Source organism: Eurosta solidaginis, chromosome 2 (genome assembly GCF_040869045.1).
Source record: "Eurosta solidaginis isolate ZX-2024a chromosome 2, ASM4086904v1, whole genome shotgun sequence".
Classification (NCBI taxonomy): domain Eukaryota; kingdom Metazoa; phylum Arthropoda; class Insecta; order Diptera; family Tephritidae; genus Eurosta; species Eurosta solidaginis.
In genome coordinates this window covers 97,451,267-97,473,044 of record NC_090320.1, presented here as the reverse complement: position 1 = coordinate 97,473,044, position 21,778 = coordinate 97,451,267, and the positions used below count along the sequence as shown (strand labels likewise).

Below are 21,778 nucleotides of genomic sequence, written 5' to 3'. Positions count from 1 at the left end.
AATGTGGCGCCTAATTTCATTGGCTCACGTGGTGCACGGCCAGGTGTAACCAAGGACAAACTTATTAAATATGCAAAAAAGGATTTTACAAAAAGAAATGTTGCCACACGTGGGTGTATCCGATTTTTGCGAGACCAAGAACGCATACTTTTTGGGTTATATGGTACATCGTCTGCTTTTGGCTTCGTTGGGTCGGCGCGAGTTAGATGACCGGGATCTTCTAGCGCAACGGCAGTTAAAAGTATAGAGTTTGCTCTAAGGGGCGATGCATTTTTAATAACCACATCAGGTCGTGTTATACGCGTTTATGATTCAAAAGAGGTTATAGCACTGGGAAAAGATGGTGAGCCAGAACCCATACAAAAGTTGCAAGATTTAGTAACTAAAACGACATGGAAAAAATGTTGTTTCTCAGGTGATGGTGAATACATTTACATTACACATTATTAACTTTCATTTTCTTTCTCACTGATAGAACTGCTGCGTATAATTTTGCTACCAAAAATTAACTTTCAGAATGAATTTTGAGGACGCTAAAGAAAATGTACAACGTGGTCTCACCTTCTTCATACCAGCATCGGCTTGATTTTGTAAACTGTTCAGCATTTGGATGGGTGATTTACATGGCGCTTCAACGCATTTAAAATCCCAATTGCATGCTTCGTTGAACCACTCCCATGGGATGCACATCAAAATCCTTTACAGTTGCAGCAGCACCAGCCACCAGTATTGATATAAAAGGGCATGTCAAATTTGGTCTTGTCATTGAAACATCGGAGACATATTCTGGTGATGAATTTGATGATGTGCCTATGAAAGGGGAAGTGCGTGTAGCACGGTATCCGGGAGGCAAAGAAGAAGTACAACCTGAAGGAGCGGTAGCACTGGCTGATCGCACGTTAATGCCTGGTGATGAAGAGCGTCGCTTCGTTCCTGGTAAGGATACACAACGTGGCTATTGTCGTGATATAAATATGCATGCCGATGTTAAAGTGCTTGGCACAAAAATATGTTATCAAAAAATGTTATGACCGAACGACTGCGTCCTATTAACGTTTGGCTACGTGATAGCGCTGTATGCTTAGATTCATGGGTAGGAAGTACCAAAGATGTTGGACAGACAGCTGTGCTAAGGTCTATTGCAGGTGCTCGCGTGGAAAACTCATCAAATAATTTCTGAAATTTTTGAGTATACAACAAACAGTATTCCAGCTGTTCCTGTAACCACCTCTGTAGGTAAAACAAAGTTAATTTGTCAGAATAGCGCTGGTGTTCTGCCCACTGCTTCAGATCTTAAGTTCAAAACACCGGCGTTGTATTCTGAAGTTGTGTTAATAATTAAATATATGACGACAGTTACCCTAAATTTTACATGTTTTTCAGGTCTTAAGCGTGAAACGCTTCACAGCCTCAGCAACAACGACAATTGCATGCAGGAACACGGTCAATCGGAGGAGGACCAAGACAATTGCCACGACAAGTTTACCAAAGCCAGGTAAGTAACTACAACAATGGTAGTTTAAGTCACTTATAGAGGAGGGAGAAAATAAATGTATATTTAACGTTGCGACCTTAATTTGTATACCCTTTTTCGATCCCTTGACTATATCTTTTGGAGGCATTGGGTATGAATAGTCACGGCGCTGCACTATAGCTGCAAAGTACCCCTCAATATTCCTAACAAAAAGATATTTGCGCTATACCATGTCCCGAGAAGAAAGTTGTTTCTCCCAAAAAAGTTTGGCGGTACATAAACGAAATGTTGTTTCACTTGATGAGTGGGTTTCCAAATTATTTTTTGCTACGTTGTGGGAGTATAAACAAATACATTTGGCTACGTTAATTTTTGCTATTTTTTTTTATTGTTATTGACGATGTTTTTATCTGCGCTTCCTATTTCTGCATTTTTGCTGTTTGAATGAGACGGCGTTTTCTAGTGAATGAAGTTACCGACACTGAACACCATTTAACCAAGCGATGACCTTTGATACACTGGTTTCAAAGGCATAAATATTACAAGCAGAAAGGATTCAACTCTCCGAGTATAATTGTTGCGCAACTGGTAGTACATTACGCTTCGACGCCGTAAGGATACATTTAGAGTGGGATATTTAGAAAGACACAGAAAACATGTGTAGATTGGAAAGAGTTTCCATCATGTCTTCTCAAGGTAGTGTCATATATAGGAGGTTAGTAAGAAAATGTTCAATAAAAAGTAACATATAACGCGAAATGTGGTGACCAATTAAAGTTTCGGTATGTCTTATATAATTATTAAAGATTTTGTAAGACAAATTTACAAGGAGGGGAGGGAAGGGGGGGGTGGGTGGTTGTTTTATCGTAGGTTATATATTTCGGGACTGGGTCGTGGGTTCGGTTACGGCTCTCTAGATCCCTGATCCTCTTCGCTGGATGGGAGTAGCACTAGTTTAGTGAGGGGTCTTGTGACCTTCCCCTTTGCCGTCATGAGATCCACTACTCGTACTCGTCCATCCGATCCCGGATGGAGGTTGATAACCCTCCCGAGCCTCCACTCATTGGGTTGCAGGTTGTCTTCTTTTATGACAACTAGATCGTTTAGCTTCATGTTTGCTTTAGGTTGGCGCCATTTATTCCTTTTTTGAAGTTCGACGAGGTATTCCGTCTTCCACCGTCGACAAAAGGTGTGGTGTAGGGCCTTTAGTCGCTGCCATCGATTAATAATTGATGCGGGGTTTTCGTTCGCGTCTGGCTCCGGGGGTGCTAATAGGTGTCCCCCTATTAAAAAGTGCCCCGGGGTTAGTGGTTCTAGGTCGGACGGTTGATTGGAAGAGGGCGTTAGGGGGCGGGAGTTGAGGCAGGATTCTATCCTGCAAAGCAGGGTAGAAAATTCCTCAAAAGTGTATTTAAGGTTGGATGCTACCCTTTTGAAGTGATATTTAAAACTTTTCACTCCCGCTTCCCACAATCCCCCATATGAGGAGCAGACGCAGGAATAAAATGCCAGTTCAGGTTTTGGTATGTATAGGTTGTTACTACCTCGGCGCGTGAGTCAGCCATGAAGGTTTTGAACTCCGCCCTGAGGGCTCTGGATGCCCCGACAAAATTGGTTCCGTTGTCGGAATACACATTCTTTGGGCAGCCTCGTCGCGCGACGAATCTGGCAAAAGCCGCCAAGAATGACCGGGTGCTCAGATCGGTAGTCGCTTCCAAGTGGATGGCCTTAGTGGAGAAACACACAAAGAGGCAGACATATCCCTTGGACACGCGACAGCCTCGCCCTTGATAATTCTTTATCTCAAAGGGGCCGGCAAAATCTACCCCGGTGTTAGTGAATGCCCGGGTATAGGTGGTTCGTTCGGTCGGTAGAATGCCCATCAATTGTGTTTGCGCCTGTTTCCTATGCACTGCGCATACCTTGCACTTGTGAATTTCTGATCGTATCATATTTTTCACGCGAGGTATCCAGTACTGTGTGCGGATCAGGCGCAGCATAAGCTGATTTCCCCCATGTAACGAGATTTTATGGACAAATCGTGTGATGAGACGAGACAGTCCACTGTGATAAGGCAGAATTATGGGGTGGCGTTCGTTATACGAGAGGTCCTTGGACGCCTCGAGCCGCCCCCCGACTCTGATTGTCTCGTCCTCATCGAGAAATGGGTGCAAGGGTTGTAAATCGCTCTTTGGCTTGATTAAGCCTTTTTCTTGGAGTGCTCTGTACTCCTCCGCATAATGGCTTCGTTGAGCATTGACGATCAGTCGACACATCGTTGCTTTAATCTCGATGGGTGAAATCGTCAGTGATGTTTCATTGAAGGAGGTTTTCAGATGAGTCCTTTTGTAAAACCGTAGAACATAGGACACAACTCTTAAAGCCCGGGAAAGGTCGGAAAACCTGTCTACAATATCTTCGTCTTTTCGGTTAAGCGAGGTTGTGTGGACTTGTAATTTTTTTTCTTCCATGGTTGTGGTGTAGCTTATTTCCTGGTTTGGCCATTCTTTGCCATCTTGCTGCAGCCAAGATGGGCCTTCCCACCACAAGGAATTGTTCACTAGTTCTTGCGCTAAAAGCCCTCTACTGGCTAAGTCTGCAGGGTTGGACGCTGAGTCCACATGACGCCAGTCCGTGTTCCCAACTTGGTCTATTATCTTTGTCACACGGTGGGCCACGAAGGTTGACCATGAACACGGAGGTTTCCGTAACCAAGCTAAGACAATAGTTGAGTCAGTCCATAATAAGGTTTTATGTTTGCCTAAATTAAGGTTCTTGTTGATAGACTCTAGGGTTTCTGAAAGGAGAACTGCTCCACAAAGTTCTAGTCTTGGTAAGGAGATAGTTTTTACTGGCGCGACTCTTGATTTGGCTAACAACAGGCTTACAAATATTTGCTCATTAATATTGACGCGCAGGTAGACGGTGGCTGCGTATGCTTTTTCTGACGCGTCACAGAATCCGTGGATCTCCACTGTGGCTGTTGGTGAAAAGTGTACCCAGCGTGGGATCTTAATTTTTTCTATGTGCTGGTAACTTTCAATGAAACTTTGCCACCGATCCAGCGAGACTGGCGACACGGTTTCATCCCATCCTGTTCCCTCTAACCAGATGCCTTGCATCAACATTTTGGCGGTAACCACGAATGGTGCCAGCCACCCTAATGGGTCAAATAATTTTGCTATCGCCGACAGAATTTTCCGTTTTGTAAAGCTAGACTGTTCCTCTATGGGTTTCGTTTTGAAGTAAAAGGTATCTGAGTGGGCGTTCCACCTGATGCCAAGTGCTTTAACCATACTGGTATCCTCGAAGTCCAGGAAATCTTCGTTTAGGAGGTCAGCCTTTGGTAGGCCTTTAAGTAGTTTGTTCGAATTGGCGGTCCATTTCCTCAGGGAGAATCCTGCTGTCCCCAGGGCTGTAGTTATGTGATCCCTTGCTTTAATGGCGTCGGTAATAGTGTGGCCTCCTGCTAGCACGTCGTCAACGTACATTTCATTTCGTAGTATATCTGATGCTATAGGGTAGCTGTGTTCCACGTCGTCCGCTAACTGGAGCAGTGTTCGTATTGCCAGGTACGGTGCACAGTTAACTCCGAAGGTGACCGTTTTCAACTCATATAGTTGTATGGGCTGCGTACTTTCTGTTCGGAATACAATCCGTTGATACTTAGTGTGATCATCGTGTACCAGAATCTGTCTATACATTTTTTCTATGTCGCTATTGAAGACATATTTGAAGAAACGCCACCTTAATATGAGAATGGTTAAATCATTCTGTAGAACTGGCCCCGGACGGAGGATGTCGTTGAGGCTGACTCCGTTTGCAGTTGATGATGATGTGGTAAAAAATAGGTATCACAGTCTTCAGCGGGGATGTGTGTTGGTACCCGGGACATATGCCCCAAGGTTTCATACTCTGCTAAGACCCTGTTGTATTCTGACTGTAATGGTGGGTCTTTAGCTAAACGCGTTTCCATTCGGAAAAATTGTGAACACGCAATTTTTAATGAGGGACCTAATTGTTTATATTTTGGAAATTCCTGTTTAAAAGGCAAGGATACAATATATTTACCCTTATCATTTCGAATCGTTGTGTTCTTATACAATTCTTCACAATACTTGTCATCATGGTTGTACGTTTTGTCCTTGGGGACTTCCTCTGTTTCCCAAAATGATCGTAGCTCTCTGTCTAATTGCACTTCACTGACAAAGGACACATATTTCTCGCTGGGTGAGATTGTTTCGGTTTGGCCGGTCAATATCCAGCCGAATACCGTCTCTTGGGCTAGCAGTGTTCCTAACACGTCTTTCTTTATTCCCCCTAACATCACCTGTGCATAAATGTCGCCTCCTAATATCAGGTCGACTTGCTCATTGACAAAAAAACGTTTGTCAGCTAATACTAAGTTCGGGAAGGCCTGCATGGCCATGGCATCCACCTTGCATGTTGGTAGATTGCCAGTTAATTGCGGCAGCACAAGCGCGGTGGTAGCAATATTTATTGTCGGATCAATTGGAGACCGCAGTTGTATATGACACGCCTCCTTTACTTGTGCTGACACTTGATTGGTGATGCCTGACACATGTGCAGACATCCGCTGAGATGGCAAGTTTATGCGACGTTTAAGTCTTTCAGTTATGAAAGTACATTCTGACCCCGAATCTATAAGTGCCCGCGCGGAGAAGTTGGTGTTGTTGTAGAATATATTGATGCGGGCCGTACCTAGTAAAACCCCTTTACTTGTGTTTGTAAAGCAGGCCTTGAAGTGGTTATTTCCATTGCTTTGGTTATTGGAATAGGTGCGCCTCTGTTGCGATTGGGCAGATGGGCCAGGGTTGGTATTATTGTTGTTTGCGTTTTGGTTGGTGTCCGTTGCCTGAATATGTAGGAGCGTATTGTGTCTTTGCTTGCAGGTGGCGCAATTGTAGGAGCTTGAACACCTAGACACAGTATGTCCTGAGGATAGGCAGTTAATACACCCTTTCTTGTTTTTAATGAAGGTGATTCTATCGGAAACCGACAATGTGCGGAACCGTTGGCAATGTTGTAGTTTGTGCTCAGTGGATTTACACATCTTGCACGCACCTTTGGTTACACTCGTCTTAAAAGCACCTAGCTTTCTGTGAGAGTTTTCAGTGGATTGTCTACCATTATGGGTTTTCGGGTTCTTGGTTTCCAGGCTATCCTCAGTTATGCCAGAGACTGTCTCAAGTGTCTGGAAACGGTTCTGTAAAAATTTATCCATGTCTTCCCACTTGGATATTTCTGTTTTATTTTGAACCGTTTGCTCCCATAAGGCTAGTGTGCTTTTTGGTAACTTCGTTGAGCACAAATAAGTTATAATCGCATCCCAATTGGACACGTCGATTTGATGTGTCTTTAAGGATGCGATACAGTTGTTGATGTCTCGCTGCAGCTTTTTAATTGAAGTGCCGCATTCCTTTTCAACCGCCTCTAAGCTGAACAATGTCTTCAGCTGAGTATTCACTAGTATGCGTTTGTTTTCGTATCTGTCTACCAGATTTTGCCACGCGATACCGAAACCTTCGTTTGTGAGTGGGCACTTTTGCACTATCTCTTTAGCCTCACCCTGGGTCTTTTGTATCAAGTGGTACAATCTCTCTACCGGAGTGAGTCGCTTATTTAAAATATATATGGCCGTAAAGAGGTCTCTGAATGTAGGCCAGGATAAGACTTGAACACATCAGTGTCACACGGAGGTAGACGCATATTTGTATCCCTTTCGTGCTGTTCTTCGGGCTTAGGGTCGGGTTTGTTGAATGTGGCCTGTCGCGTTGAAATGTTTGACATGCAACGCAAGTAGACTGCATAAGCACTTTTGTGTTTTATCTTAACAGCTGATGTATTTTTTCCCTCTAGAGTGTCCCCAGCTAATATCTCATCATGGGCTGTTTTTACCTTTTTCCACTTTGCCTTTAACTCTTCTTGCTGGATAGCCAGAGTATACTTGGTATGTTCGGAGTCGGGTGTGGAGTTGAAGTCAGCTTCAAACTCTATGACTTCATCAGCCATCCTGATGTAACTTTCCATCGCTTTCGACATGGTATCAGTACTGAGATTAAGGGCAAAATGGATCTAACTTGTTAATAGGGTAGTTCACGAAGGCACGTTCAGCTTAAGATAGGACGATGTAGCTAGTGGGTATATGCCCAATATAATGGATTGCCGCCAAGGGGGTAAACACGCAAATTTTTAATAATTTTTTTATATTTTTTTTTTTTCTCAGCTGATTGTGCTTTTATGCGAACACTCTTGTCACCCAACTCACCGCAGTGTTAGTGTTGTGTATACAAGAAAATATGGTTAAGTGACTTTGATTTAATGGTAGTAACGCTGGTTTACGTCAGAACCTAATGAATTGGTTCAATTTATTACACTTAAGTGTCTAGTGTTTCTAAAGTATTGGCAGTGACTTGTGATAAAGTGCGTTAAAGTGTTGTTGCAAAGAAATTGCCACACTACAGTGAAAAAGTGGGGTTATGTTGAATTTGTGCAGCTGGCTGCAATATTACTCGAAAATATGCGCTACAGCAAACAAAATACTAAATCAAAAGACTTTAAGTAAATCTGTGTGACTTAATTGCCACACATACGTATAATTATCTGGTTTTTATTTAATAAAATCGCGATATTGGTACGCCGAGAAGTTAGTATAATTAATTCCCTACTTGTGCAAAAAACAAACAAAAAAAATTGAACTCAAACCACGTACCTTTGTGACTTTGTTTGACCGCTCGTTTTTGTTTGCTGGTGTAATGCTTGTCGCTTTTGAAACGCTCAGGTGGTGCTAACTGCTAACTTTTGAAACGCTTTTGTGTGGTGCTGCTAACTGGTAGCTTGTGAAACGCTTTTGTGTGGTTCTGCTAACGGCTAGCTTTTGAAACGCTTTTGTGTGGTGCAGCTAACTGCTAGCTTGTGAAACGCTTTTGGTTATATTGATGATTACTTTTGAAACGCTTTTGTGTGGTTATATTGATGGCTACTTTTGAAACGCTCAGGTGGGCTGTGTTTATCCAGTCGGTCGCTCGTATTCAATCGTGTCTGTAATTATTCCGGCGTAGTAGGACCATGAAAAAACCCCTTGGGAACTCACTTTAGCTATCGAAGCCCCAAGAGGTTTTTTCAGCCTCTAACATTTTTATAAAACAAATTAAGGGCCGATTTAGCATTCAGTTGTTTGATGCAACATTGTTATGAGGAAGTGTTAAGATATTTAGGGTATTATTGTTACGCTTGCGCTCGAATTCCATCACAAAAGCACCAGGCGGCCAAAAAGAATTACTTAATATAGATTCAAAATGTTGTGCGGATACATCAATCCTAAAAGACGAAATATCTCTAGGTTAGTTAAAATTGAATTTTCGAATTGTCGCGTTATCAAATTTAAGTTTAGCATGTTGTACGACTTTAAGTCCTCTTCTGTAATGTCTTTATCAAATCTTGACACAAAAATAGATTTTTTCAATAGGGACTGATTACTTTTTATAGAAGATTTTTTAGGTGTTGTTAAAGAAACCTTTGATGAAGATGGCTGAGCCGTTAAGGGACTTGGGGATGCCAAATTTATTAATTCGATAGTTGGCGGTGAACTAACTACGGATGCACGAACTTCTGCAATGGCATCAAGTGTCGGGGAACTAGAGGAAGCACTGGTAGGATGACGGTTCCATGTGGAATGTTTGCGTTTGTTATGTCATTCGGGTACCTGAGAGACTTAAACTAGTTTTCGTATTGTGTGAATTTCTTGGACAGTGCGGCTAACTCTCTACCTATTTCAGAGAAACCATCCCGAGCCTATTTGAAAACTTTGAGAACATCAATCTCAGTTGGTCTACATTTCAAACAGGCTCAATGAACTCCCTTATCACTATCGTGCGTCAACCGTTCTAGCTGACAAACCGGCACACTTCATATGGGCGAGCCCATCGCAAAGCCAGCATGCCACGAAGGTATGGGATTCACTTTTTATCAAACAGTTAGAAAATATGCAAGCCATTTTAAATAAAATAAAGAGGTGAAAAAAAGGAATTAGTAGAATTACTTACTTACTTACATAATTGGCGCTTAACCGTCTAAACGGTTATGGCCGTCCAACAAGGCGCGCCTGTCGCTCCTTCGCTCCGCCAACCGGCGCCAATTGTTCACATCAAAGGAGTCTAAATCGTTTTCCACCTGGTCCTTCCAACGGAGTGGGGGCCGCCCTCTACCTCTGCTTCCATAGGCGGGTTCCGATAGAAACACTTTCTTGGCCGGAGCATCATCTTCCATTCGCATAACATGGCCTAGCCAGAGCAGCCGCTGCGTTTTAATTCGCTGGACTTTGTTGATGCCTGCGTATGGCTCGTACAGCTCATCAATTAATCTTCTTCGGTACTCGCCATCGCCAACGCGTAGAGGTCCATTAATCTTTCGAAGAACTTTTCTCTCGAACACTCCCAAAGCCGCTTCATCTGCTGTTGTCATGGTCCATGCTTCTGCCTCATATAGCAGGACGGGTACGATAAGTGACTTGTAGAGTATGATTTTCGTTCGCCGAGAGAGGACTTTACTTTTCAATTGCCTACCTAGTCCAAAGTAACATTTATTGGCAAGATTGATTTTTCGCTGGATTTCAGTGCCGATGTTGTTGCTAGTGTTGATGCTGGTTCCCAAATAAATGAAGTCTTTTACTATTTCGAAATTATGGCTGCCAACAGTAGCGTGGTTGCCAAGGCGCGTATGCGCTGACTCTTTGCTGGATGACAGCAGGTACTTCGTTTTGTCCTCATTCACCATCAAACCCATCTTTACCGCTTTTTTACCGCTTCTTAATTAATTCTTTACCGCTTAAATTAGTAGAATAGCGAGTGTATATTGATTAATTGAAAATATTTTAATAAATATCAACACCATTAGGTTTATTTGAATATCGGTTAAAATATTAAACAAACCCAAAAAATATTATTGTCCTCTGTATTATTTGTACTTATGCCGTCGTCAGAATACTAGATGCGTAGTATTGCAACATTCACTACACTATTCAACAAATATACTTACATAAACATCTTTGTTGGCAGTTGTAATCTTTTCTTCCAAATGCTCTAATTCCTGTATTTTACATATTGGAAAATACTTGGTGACCGGAGCACTTTGGGCTTCCTGACGAACCAGCTGTTCAGTGGCTACTTTTTGACCAGCAATTTCGTCCATGATAGCAATGTTCTGATTTTCAACTGCCAATTGTAGATCCTCAAGTTTTTTAAGGATTGCATCAAGCTGATTTTCAAACTTACTGCAGTGACTGCAGCACACAACTTCAAGCACGCCTGTTTTCGTATCTAAAATCAAACATTTTAAAATTCTATTAGTGGAATATACTTAAAATAGTAATTAACTCCTAAGTGCAGATTTTCTGTTGCTTGAAATGTTTTATACAAATGGTTAATTCTATGGGTTTGTAATGTTCCATGCTCTTCAAAAGTTCATAGTTCATATCATTTACCACTGTTATAATCCCTGACAGACGTCGAGATACTGATCCTACGCGATTCAACGATACATTCACTGGATATGGTCAAACTTGGTCCCGGGTTGTCTATTTGAACGCGAACTAACATTTGAAAGACTTAGTTAGTTTTTAGAAATAAATTATTAATGCTGCATGTTAATGCTTACATTTTGCTTTTTTTTGTTGGAATCTGCGCCGCCGAGGCAGTGGGATGCTGGCACTCGTACTTTTTCCAGACATGCTCGTAAAAGAAATAAAGTTATTAATGGAAAAGTGATACAATTTTTTTGTTTACATGCAGGTGTGTAATATTGGAATTAAAAGTAATTTCTCAGGAAGAGGGATGCACATCAATTTGTACTCCACATAATCCAGGGAAAATTCTTCTGCATAAGACGACAGAGTAATATCAGCAGTACATATTCCCAATGCATGGGAATTAATGGGTTCTGTAAAAAAGCTTTCTAAGTTTAATAATCTCTTGTCTTTAACAATTTTGCTATTTACATCTTTAAATTCTTCTATTTTTATGTACAGAAATGCTTTCACAGCACAGAAATTATTTGGACTATCTTTTGACAACATAAATTCGCTAAAGTGAAAACTTTTTATAATATCATTTTTATTTTGAAACCGGAGAATTTGGGAGGCATCACAATATGCTCATGTTTCACCATTTAGCGATTTGTTGCAATATATGAGTAGGTTTTTTTACATATGACTTTAAAATCTGTAAATAGTTTTCAAAGGCATATGCAGAATAACTTGAAGGAATACCTAGTTCTTCAACGTCATCTGAAACATGAAGTAAGCTGTGTACATTATACAAAGTGCTGTTTTCTCCAAACAGAACTACGAAGTTTTCTACAAATAATTTTAGTAAATTTCTAGCTACTTCAATATTTACCCTAAATGTTTTGGGACAGAATAATAATCTACAAGCGCAATGCAAGAGAAGGAATAGGTAATAAACATCGTTAGGAATTTCGTCTTTAAAGACATAAATCCCATAATAAAAAAGACACATTCGAAATTCGGTAGCTTTCCAGTTCGATACTTCTTCCAAACTTCTGGGCTTTCGACCAAATTCTTTCGTAATGTGAGAAGTTAAATCAACTAGCTTTTGAGATATTTTAATTTTCGTTTCTTTTTTAAACTTATAGTTTGAATTGTTGTTAATTATTCTTTATAGAAACTTTCTCATCACTCCTAAGTCGATAAGGTGCATAACATCTAGAGGAACTTGACATATCATTTTGATATTCACTTTTTCAAGAGGCAACAAATTAACTTTGAAAGCAGGTGAATGTTTAAATGGGTACTTGGGTTCAAGAAAATTATTATTTGACACAAGTGTTCCTACGTTCGAACTGTAGGTTAAAACACCATCGATGTTTCCCGCCACTTCAGTCCATTTGGCAAAACCATGGCATGAGGAGTGGCTCGTTATCCCAGAAAGAAACGCTTTTGCTGGTGCATCGCATACGAACGCTCTTACTTCAAACGTAATGCAACGTCCATTACATTCAAACCCATTAGCTTGAAGTTCAGATACTTCCTCAATAAAATCGTTCAAAAATTGTTCTATGGAACTTGGTTTACTATTTCCAACATAAACAGCAGTAGCAAAAACAGATACGTTAGGAATATTAACAATTCTAAATAAAATTGGCCACAACTGCATTATACTGCTAAGGTACAATGGAAGGCCATCAATATTTACATCTGCAACTATGGTATTATAATCCCGTAATAAGTAAGATATTTTTTTTAGTTGCGCTTTAATTCCAAAGTTGAAAAAAATTCCGTGATTAACATTTTGCAAAAGTAATCTACTTTTATCTTGGTTTAGTAAGGTCTGAGCACTTTTAGGGACATCCATATTTTGTTCTCTAAGAAGTGCTAGAAGCTCTGTAATGCTTTTGTGGGTTTCCTTATTTCGTATCGCCCACAATTTTAGGCCCTCCCTGAATGGTACCTATACTGGACGACTTTGCTCAACAGATAGCACTTTTTCTTCCCTTTCCACAATTCTACTCGCTGGCGCTCTTGATTCAGCGTCATTTCTACCTAACCTCAACTTTTCCCGGTTCTTAGTTCTTTCCCTGTTAACTAATCTCCTAATATGACGTTTGCTTACCTTATTCATTTTGGAAACACCTTCGCCTTCTCATTGTTGCTCCTGATTTCCTCTTCTGAAATCTCCAATTATATATTTTTTTAAATTTTGGTTGAGCCGCTTTTACTTTTATTTGACTTCTTATTTCATCTGTTTCAAAACTAGTGGTAGTAAATTCCCGATTGAAAACTTTTGTTAATGCTATCGATAACCCTCATATTTCTTTCCGTATATCGCCATACATACTATGCCCGATTGCACAGTGTACGGTTGCACTCAACCCTGTGATGGTTTCACAGTTTTTTGACTTTTTAAAATGGGATATAATTACCCTGCAAAAATCATGTGACCAAAAATGCACACAGCCACACGAATTTTTGACAGGGTGACGATTTGGAATGAAAAATTGTGCAAATGAAATAGCATGCTGACAAATTTTGCTTTCCCACAATGTATCGTGCTCTCTCGCCCCTATTATATTTATAGGGATAGCAAAATACGTCTTTGTTGCGTGCAAACAAATTTTCTGCGAATCCGCCATTTTTTATTGAGCATCGAGAGAACAGCGGTGGAAAATTTTTGTAATTTCAATTCATTAATTGGATAAAAAAAAACCCTTTCGGTAAGTCTATTAAACGAATCTGCTCTAACTCGCGCCGCCCAAACTTTAAAGTAATTCAATAATGTACTTAAGATAACCCAATAAATCAACCGATGTTAATCATATATTTATTTTTCCTCTTTTCTTCATCCAACAGGTAACAAATTCTAGGAGCGGCTTATCCATGAATCCATTGAAGCAACTGGGTCGGACTGCTCCGCAACCCAATACACCATTTACAAATGCTAACCTACCAGGTGCTCCTCCATATAATGCTACTCACCAAAATGCTCTACCATTATCCAATAGACCATGAACTTACATGCAAGCGCAACAAGCAACAACAACAAGCGAACAATAATTTTATAGCTGGTCAATATGGTGAAACAGCTAAGCCTCAAGCCAATCCTCTACAACAACCAGGTGCACCACGTGGTTACATGGGTCAAATGATGCCACCAACACAACCTGGACAGACGCCAATGCTCAGTCAACCACCCAAGCCGTGTAAATCCCCAATACCCGGACACGTCCGGACATCCTGGTTATAATTTTTGCTAATACAACTAATAATTTACAAATTTGCTGATGATTATTTTTGTGTTACTTTCTTTACCAACCACCTGCACCTGTTACTGGTAAATATCAACAGCCGCAACAGTATGATCAAGCCCTCCGCAATCATGTTTGGCAATTACCATGGTTCAACTACATTGAACGTTTGCAGGTCGTCTTTGTATTGCATATCTGAGGCCCTATTCAGTAACTATGAGTTTTGAAATGTACATTTTTCTTTCATACAAATTATATGAAGAAAAAGTGTACATTTTAAAACTCACAGTTACTGAATAGGGCCCCTGCAACAGCTGATTTATTAAAAACAACAGCTTTGCCCTTTACGCTTACCATCTCACCAATGGCACGCACGGTTGAGGGTGAATTTGAGCCACCCATTGTAATTTTTGTGAATTGGGTCCAATTAGGTGTAATCGTTGCAAGGTTTATATGTCACCGAATATGCAATTTGTAGATGCTGGTCGTCGTTTCCATTGTCTTATGTGTAAAGTAACAACAGAAGGTAAAACAAATCTTTCACTTTTACTTACTTGTGTTCATTGATTCATGTGTTTTCTCAACAGTGAATATTTCCAACATTTGGATCACACAGGACAGCGTGTCGATAAATATGAACGTCCCGAACTTGTGTTGGGTACATATGAGTTTTTAGCTACAAAGGACTATTGTCGCGTAAGCAGAACTTATAAAATAAATCTCATATAAGTTATTTACAAATTCCTTATTTTGTTGACACAGAATAATACACCCCCGGAGATATCAGCATTTGTGTTTGTAATTGATGTATCTTATAACACCATCAAATCGGGATTAGTGCATTTATTATGCTCACAAGTGAAAGAAATTCTAAAACATTTACCCTTCGATCAGGGTCAGGAAAAATCTAAAATGCACGTAGGTTTCATTACCTACAATAGTACTGTACATTTTTATAATATTAAAAGTAGTTTGGCAATGCCGCAAATGATTATTGTAGGCGATGTGCAGGTATGTAGATGCATTGTTTAATATTACTTCAAAAGTTTACATGCACTTATTCATCTTAAATAGGATATGTTTATGCCTCTACTTGATGGCTTCCTTTGTCAACCCGAAAAATCTGAAGCTTTAATAGATGCATTAATGGAACAAATACCCAAAATGTTTGTCGATACAAGAGAAACTGAAACTGTACTCTATCCAGCTATACAAGCTGGCTTAGAAGCTTTGAAAGCATCAAATTGTGCTGGCAAATTATTGGTATTCAATTCAACTCTACCCATCGTTGAAGGACGTGATAAATTGAAGAATCGTGAAGATCGTAAATTGCTTGGTACTGAAAAAGAAAAAACCGTGCTCACGCCACAATGTGTCTCATATAATCAACTGGGTCAAGAATGTGTACAAAATGGTGTATCAGTCGATTTATTTTGTTTCAATAATTCATATATTGATATAGCAACACTGGGAAAAGTGTGTCGTTAGAGTGGCGGTGAAGTCTACAAATATACATACTTTCAGGTAATAATAATTTTACATAGTTATTATAAATCGATAAATAAATTTTTCTTATTTTATAACAGGCTGATTTGGATGGCAGTCGTTTAATTGAGAACATTATTAAAAATGTTTCACGGCCAATTGCTTTTGATGCAGTAATGCGAGTACGCACCTCAGGCGGCATACGCCCAACTGACTTCTATGGACAATTCTTTGTGACAAATACTACCGATGTGGAATTGGCTAGTATAGGTAGGATAAAGTTTAAAATATACAGGCATGATCTGCCGTTCACTTTCCACCCCATTTAAATATGCCGGGCACAGGTAGCGAGTTTGAAAGAAAATCAGATACAGAACATGGCCGATTTAGAACAAATTTTACATTGTTTTTAATATACATTTGCTCACACTAATAGACTGCAACAAATCTGTTGCCATCGAAATCAAGCATGACGACAAATTACCGCCTGAAGGGAATATATATTTACAAATTGCACTGCTCTTCACATCGATTAGTGGTCAACGACGTTTGCGTATATTAAATTTAGCATTACGTGCCACAAATACCATAGCAGATGTTTTCAAATCTTGTGACTTGGACGCCATGATGTTATTCTTTGCTAAACAAGCTTGTTTCAAATTGCTTGAGTTAACACCCAAACAAGTTAAAGATAATTTAATAAATCGTTCAGCACAAATATTGGCATGTTACCGCGAATATTGTACTTCACCAACGTCAGCGGGACAACTTATATTACCGGAATGCCTAAAATTGCTACCACTTTATGTATCATGTTTACTAAAGAACGATGTCATTTCTGGTGGTTCCGATATGACAATCGATGATCGTTCATATGTTATGCAATTTGTATTAACAATGGATTTAAATATGTTTGTTAGCTATTTTTATCCACGTTTCATACCTATACATAATGTAGATGTTGATGATAATGAGCTACCGATGTCGATACGTTGTACACATGAAAAGATGCTGGAAGTTGGTGCCTACATACTCGAAAATGGTGTGCATCTATTTGTTTGGTTGGGACAATCGTTACCACAAACATTCATACAACCAATATTTGGTGTGCAATGTACACAACAAGTAAATGCAGAACGTTTTGCAATAATTGGTGATACGCCATTAGCGCAGCGTGTGCATAATATTATTGATACAATTATGAGGGAACGTACTAGAAATATGAGGGTATGTTAAATATATTTAAGTGATCTGAACTGATAGTAAGTGGCTGTCTATATAAAATGTTTACTTTAGGTAACACGCGTCAGACAAAATGATAAATTGGAAACGGTATTTCGGCATTTCCTTGTCGAAGATCGCGGCACAGATGGCAGTCCCAGCAACGTAGACTTTTTATGCCACATGCATAAGGAAATATAAGATTTATTAAGTTAGCTTGTAAGCGGTTACGGGAAAAGCAGCAGCAGCTGTAGCTATAAGTCGCAAAGTGGGTATAGAGGTGATGATAGAACAACAACGCTATCAATGTACCGTAGCTATTCCCAGAATCGTGCACGTTTGCATAGGATTTCGCGTAAAAGATGGTAGATTACATACTTTATACAACATATATGTACATACAAACGGTCGCAATACAGAATGAAGCATTTAAATTGTTAAGCAATATAATGAAAAAATTGTGTCCAAATCCCGAAGAAAGAAACTATAAAATTTGTGTCAGTGAAATGATAATTATTGCTTTTGGTTGTAGTTTTGAGGCATCGTCTTCGAGTGCCTTCTGGTCGTATATGCCGTTTCTTTTGCCAACTACCTGTAAGGCGTTAAACTGATCAGTAACGTCGCCGTAGACTCGTTCAGTGTAATGTTTAATAGCGACCCCAAGTTCCTCGTGGAAATAGGGGGTGGGGCGGGATGGCTTAGATGGTTTAAAGTGATGATATTAATCGTTCCCGAGATGGTTGTTGTTGTTGCAGCAGTGCTTCGCCCCACCTAATAGGTGCGACCGATCACAAATTGTCATCGATATCCTCTAACGGGAGTCCAAGGAATCTTGCTGTTTCAACAGGGGTGGAGCATAATGAAAGGGGTATTAGAGGCGTTGATTCCACATTACGTTTAAAGAGATGGTTGGTGTCATGTGGGGACACATTGCAAGCGGGGCATACATTTTGTATGTCAGGGTTGATTCTGGATAGGCAAGAGTTTAACCTGTTACAGTATCCAGAACGAAGTTCAGCTAGAGTGACACGCGTTTCCCTGGGGAGTATGCGTTCCTCTTCCGCAAGTTTTGGGTACTGTTCTTTGAGTACTGGATTCACCGGGCAATTCCTGACATAAAGGTCCGACGCCTGTTTTTGGAGTTCACCAAGGACCTGCTTGTGTTTTTTTTGCTTCATTCGGCTGAGTTCTCAGGTGTCGTATTTCCTCATAATGCTTACGGAGATTACTCTTTAAGCCCCTAAGCGGTGTTGGATCAACAATCAGATGTCTGTTGGGATGCCCAGGTTTTAGGGTATTCTACAGAATCTGTTTGGTTAGCATTTCATTTCTTTCCCTTATTGGGAGTTTTCTCGCTTCATTGTGCAGGTGGTGGTCCGAGGATATAAGAAGGCAGCCCGTAGCGGTTTTGGGGGCAGCATTTTGGCAGGCCTGTATTTTCTTCCAGTGAGTAACCTTTAGGCTTGGCGACCATATCGGAGACGCGTACCATGCAAACGTCTATTTATATTTACCCCAAGTACTGTAGATTTATCGAATTATATTAAATATTTGTTACAGCTCTGGATTTTCGTTACAATTACTAGTGCATGCTCTCCAAGATGTAGATCCTGACCGAAAGTCACACCTAAAATTTTAAGGTGTAAGACAGTCGGTAGGGTAAGGTCATATGGTCGACATTTGGCGCGGCCATGTCTTAAATAAGGTCACCGATGATTTGGTTGGTGACAATATCAGGTTTCGCGAGGCGACAAAACTGAAGAGATTGGGGAGATAGCTGTTTTTTTATTACAAAGCTCATCGTTGTAGGAAACAATAGCATAGGCTATTGATATGTAGAAGTTAAGCAGAAGTTTGAATATGAGTTTCTTTAAGTTATTGCAAAAAAAGCGTTGAGGATTTTTATTATCTTACCAGGTACCTTCGTACATGTTTCTAAGAATGAAGGATAAAACCTATTCAAACTCAATTTTGACCAGGACAAAGCCGCTGAGACTTCGCTTTACTTTAACATACAATACGTTACCTCATTTTAGCACAACTATAATTTTTTTATTTTATTAAATTTTATAAAATGTTTCTTCGTCTACAGTTCCATTTCCGTATTGGATGGTAAATATGGCTTACGCATTTTCTCCATCAATAACTGTGACAAGGTGGAAGAAATCTATGCGCGTAAATCGGAACATATTATCTTGGTCGAGCGTTTCTTCAATAGCTCTCTAGTGGTGATGGAACAGCAGAGAAACCCAACTGTTTACAAATGTTACACTTCAAAAAGAATCAAAATATCTGACATTGCGTCTACGGCTCAAATACCCACAGTATATGAATGAATCGAACGCACCTAATTGTCTGCCTAACGGATAGTATACATATTCATCAAATCGAAAATATTGCACCAAACGAACTGGGTCTAAATACTGAAACAGTACACATATTCAAAATCGATGAGAAGGCTGTGATGATGGATAGGGTGAGTTGTTGAATAACATACGAAAACCACTTTAACCCATCTATATATTTGCATTACAGCTAAAGCTTTAAAACAGCAAAAATTGCTGGCGCCAAGCTATTGGAAAAGGCGGTGAAGCATTCATCACACTGTACGGATGGTGCAAAGTTAGAAACTGCTGTTGTAACTGCAGCCACCGACACAACAGTCATCTCTACTTCGCCGAGTAGCGGCTCGTCCGACTATCTATCGAAGACAGTATAATCATATATTTTGCCAACACAGGTTAGCGATGTGCTTGCACAGGAAAAGATTTCAATTGGAAAACAAAAAATTAAGAGAGTTTATGTTATTATTAAAGTACTTACTTTTCTTTATATCAACTGTATTAATTTAAGTTGCAATTTCATGTGCATATATAATAAGGGATGTCGTGATACGATTGCTGCCGGAATTAGATTTGAAACCAATCAATACTCCTGCTAAGGGTTGGAGAATTATTGCTTGAATGATTAGATTTAGAACAATAATAAGTATGACTCAATTACTAGTCGTACATTTTTAAGTTCATCAATTACAACAGCAATCGGATTCCACGACACCTTTGAATATTCTTGATCTGAAAAAAGAGTAAACCTAATCTGAATTTCTACTAAGCTTTAAGTTGTAGATTATTCAAATAATTGGAGTTTTTTCTAAAGCTTAAAATTATTTTCTGCTCGCTTTAAAAAGATTTCAATTGGAAAACAAAAACCAATTAAGCGAGTTTATTTATTATTAAAATACTTACTTTTCTTTATATCAACCGTATCAATTTATGTTGCAAATTCATGTACATATATAATAAGGTATGACGTGATCCTATTGCTGTCGGAATTAGACTTGAAACCAATCAATACTCCTGCTAAGAGTTGCAGAATTATTGCTTGAATTGAATATGCTTGATCTGAAAAAGGAGTAAACCTAGTCTGAATTTCTACTAAGCTTTAAGTTGTAGATTATTCAAATAATTGGAGTTTTTTCTAAAGCTTAAAATTATTTTCTGTTCGCTTGGAAAAGATTTCAATTGCAAAACGAAAACCAGTTAAGCGAGTTTATTATTAAAATACTTACTTTTCTTTATATGAACTGTATTAATTTAAGTTACAATTTCATGTACATATATAATAAAGTATGTCGTGGTACGATTGCAATTGGAATTAGATTTGAAACCAATCAATACTTCTGCTAAGGGTTGCAGAATTATTGCTGGAATGATTAGATTTAGAACAATAATAAGTCTGACTCAATTACTAGTCGTACATTTTTAAGTTCACCAATTACGACAGCAATCTGATTCCACGACACCTTTGAATATTCTTGATCTGAAAAAAAGGAAACTTAATCTGAATTTCTACTAAGCTTTAAGTTGTAGATTATTCAAATAATTGAAGTTTTTTCTAAAGCTTAAAATTATTTTCTGCTCGCTTAGAAAAGATTTCAATTGGAAAACAAAAACCAATTAAGCGAGTTTATTTATTATTAAAGGACGTACTTCTTTTTTATATGAACTGTATTAATATAAGTTCCAATTCCATGTACATTTATAATAGGTTTGAAAATAATAAATATTGAAAATTAAATTTTTTTGGTTCATATTTTATTCATATGGCTGCTCCAGGTAAAGTAAATCGGCAGGTAAAATTCAAGTTATATCGCGGTTGTATAAATGGTAAAACCGCAGTAAAATTTATTGTCAAAAGACTGGAAAATGTAGAGTGAAATGACCGCCATTTGACGAGCATTGTGACGTGTGTGAGCAGAACAGTGCTATGCTCATATCCTATAAGTGGGAGCGGAATGCACGATCACATTAATAGGAACGAAACGGAAAATTTGGTCACAAAAGTGCATCGCCCATGCAAAAATGACTATGAATATAACCGCTGCAGAAAGTCACAATGACCGTAAAATGACTAGTAAAATGAAGTGGAGCGTTTTTGCAGGGTATGTAATTATGTAAGCTGTGTACTTTTCGGACTTATTCTTTTGAGCATAAAAAATTTTAGTTACCTGTCAAATAATCCAAGCATCACGATTGATGTGTCTAAAACCATTGGTCATCAGTTGCGTGTTGGAATTGGAGCTGATAATTTCGCAAAAAAGTGCAATACAAAAATTTATCAACTTATATATATTGCAAGAAACAAATTTTAAGCATACCAAAGGAATATAAATGTTCCAATAACTTACTAAATGTGTTTTTTTTAGTTGTCATCGATAAAGTAAGAGATAAATATTACAATATAAAGGTATCGATATAAAGTACCACCGAAAGTAGTGTAAGCATCACTGAAATAAGACTAACTAAACTCCAACTCTAC

The 21,778-nt window shown here is 39.1% G+C and overlaps 2 protein-coding genes across 4 annotated transcripts; one reads left to right on the top strand and one right to left on the bottom strand.

The window, feature by feature from the left end:
- Nucleotides 1-216: 216 nt before the first annotated feature.
- Nucleotides 217-20,794, top strand: LOC137240096 (protein transport protein Sec24C-like). 3 transcript variants are annotated; one of them, XM_067766018.1, is made up of 11 exons: nt 217-1,236; nt 1,384-1,495; nt 13,860-14,780; nt 14,842-14,950; nt 15,017-15,265; nt 15,329-15,778; nt 15,841-16,009; nt 16,176-16,966; nt 17,036-17,228; nt 19,053-19,436; nt 19,496-20,794. In XM_067766018.1, the coding sequence occupies exons 7-9, from the start codon at nt 15,916-15,918 to the stop codon at nt 17,159-17,161; spliced, it is 1,011 nt and encodes a 336-aa protein (XP_067622119.1). In that variant the 5' UTR covers nt 217-1,236; nt 1,384-1,495; nt 13,860-14,780; nt 14,842-14,950; nt 15,017-15,265; nt 15,329-15,778; nt 15,841-15,915; the 3' UTR covers nt 17,162-17,228; nt 19,053-19,436; nt 19,496-20,794. The 3 variants fall into 3 exon arrangements, with proteins under 3 accessions (XP_067622119.1, XP_067622118.1, XP_067622120.1); XM_067766017.1 differs by having other exon boundaries at nt 17,036-17,325; XM_067766019.1 differs by lacking the exon at nt 17,036-17,228.
- Nucleotides 8,637-21,541, bottom strand: LOC137240098 (uncharacterized). The gene is made up of 6 exons (XM_067766021.1): nt 21,468-21,541; nt 20,206-20,361; nt 11,150-11,223; nt 10,977-11,084; nt 10,532-10,812; nt 8,637-8,815 (listed from the first exon to the last, which is right to left on the bottom strand). The coding sequence occupies exons 3-6, from the start codon at nt 11,220-11,222 to the stop codon at nt 8,810-8,812; spliced, it is 468 nt and encodes a 155-aa protein (XP_067622122.1). The 5' UTR covers nt 11,223; nt 20,206-20,361; nt 21,468-21,541; the 3' UTR covers nt 8,637-8,809.
- Between the last annotated feature and the right edge of the window lie 237 nt (nt 21,542-21,778).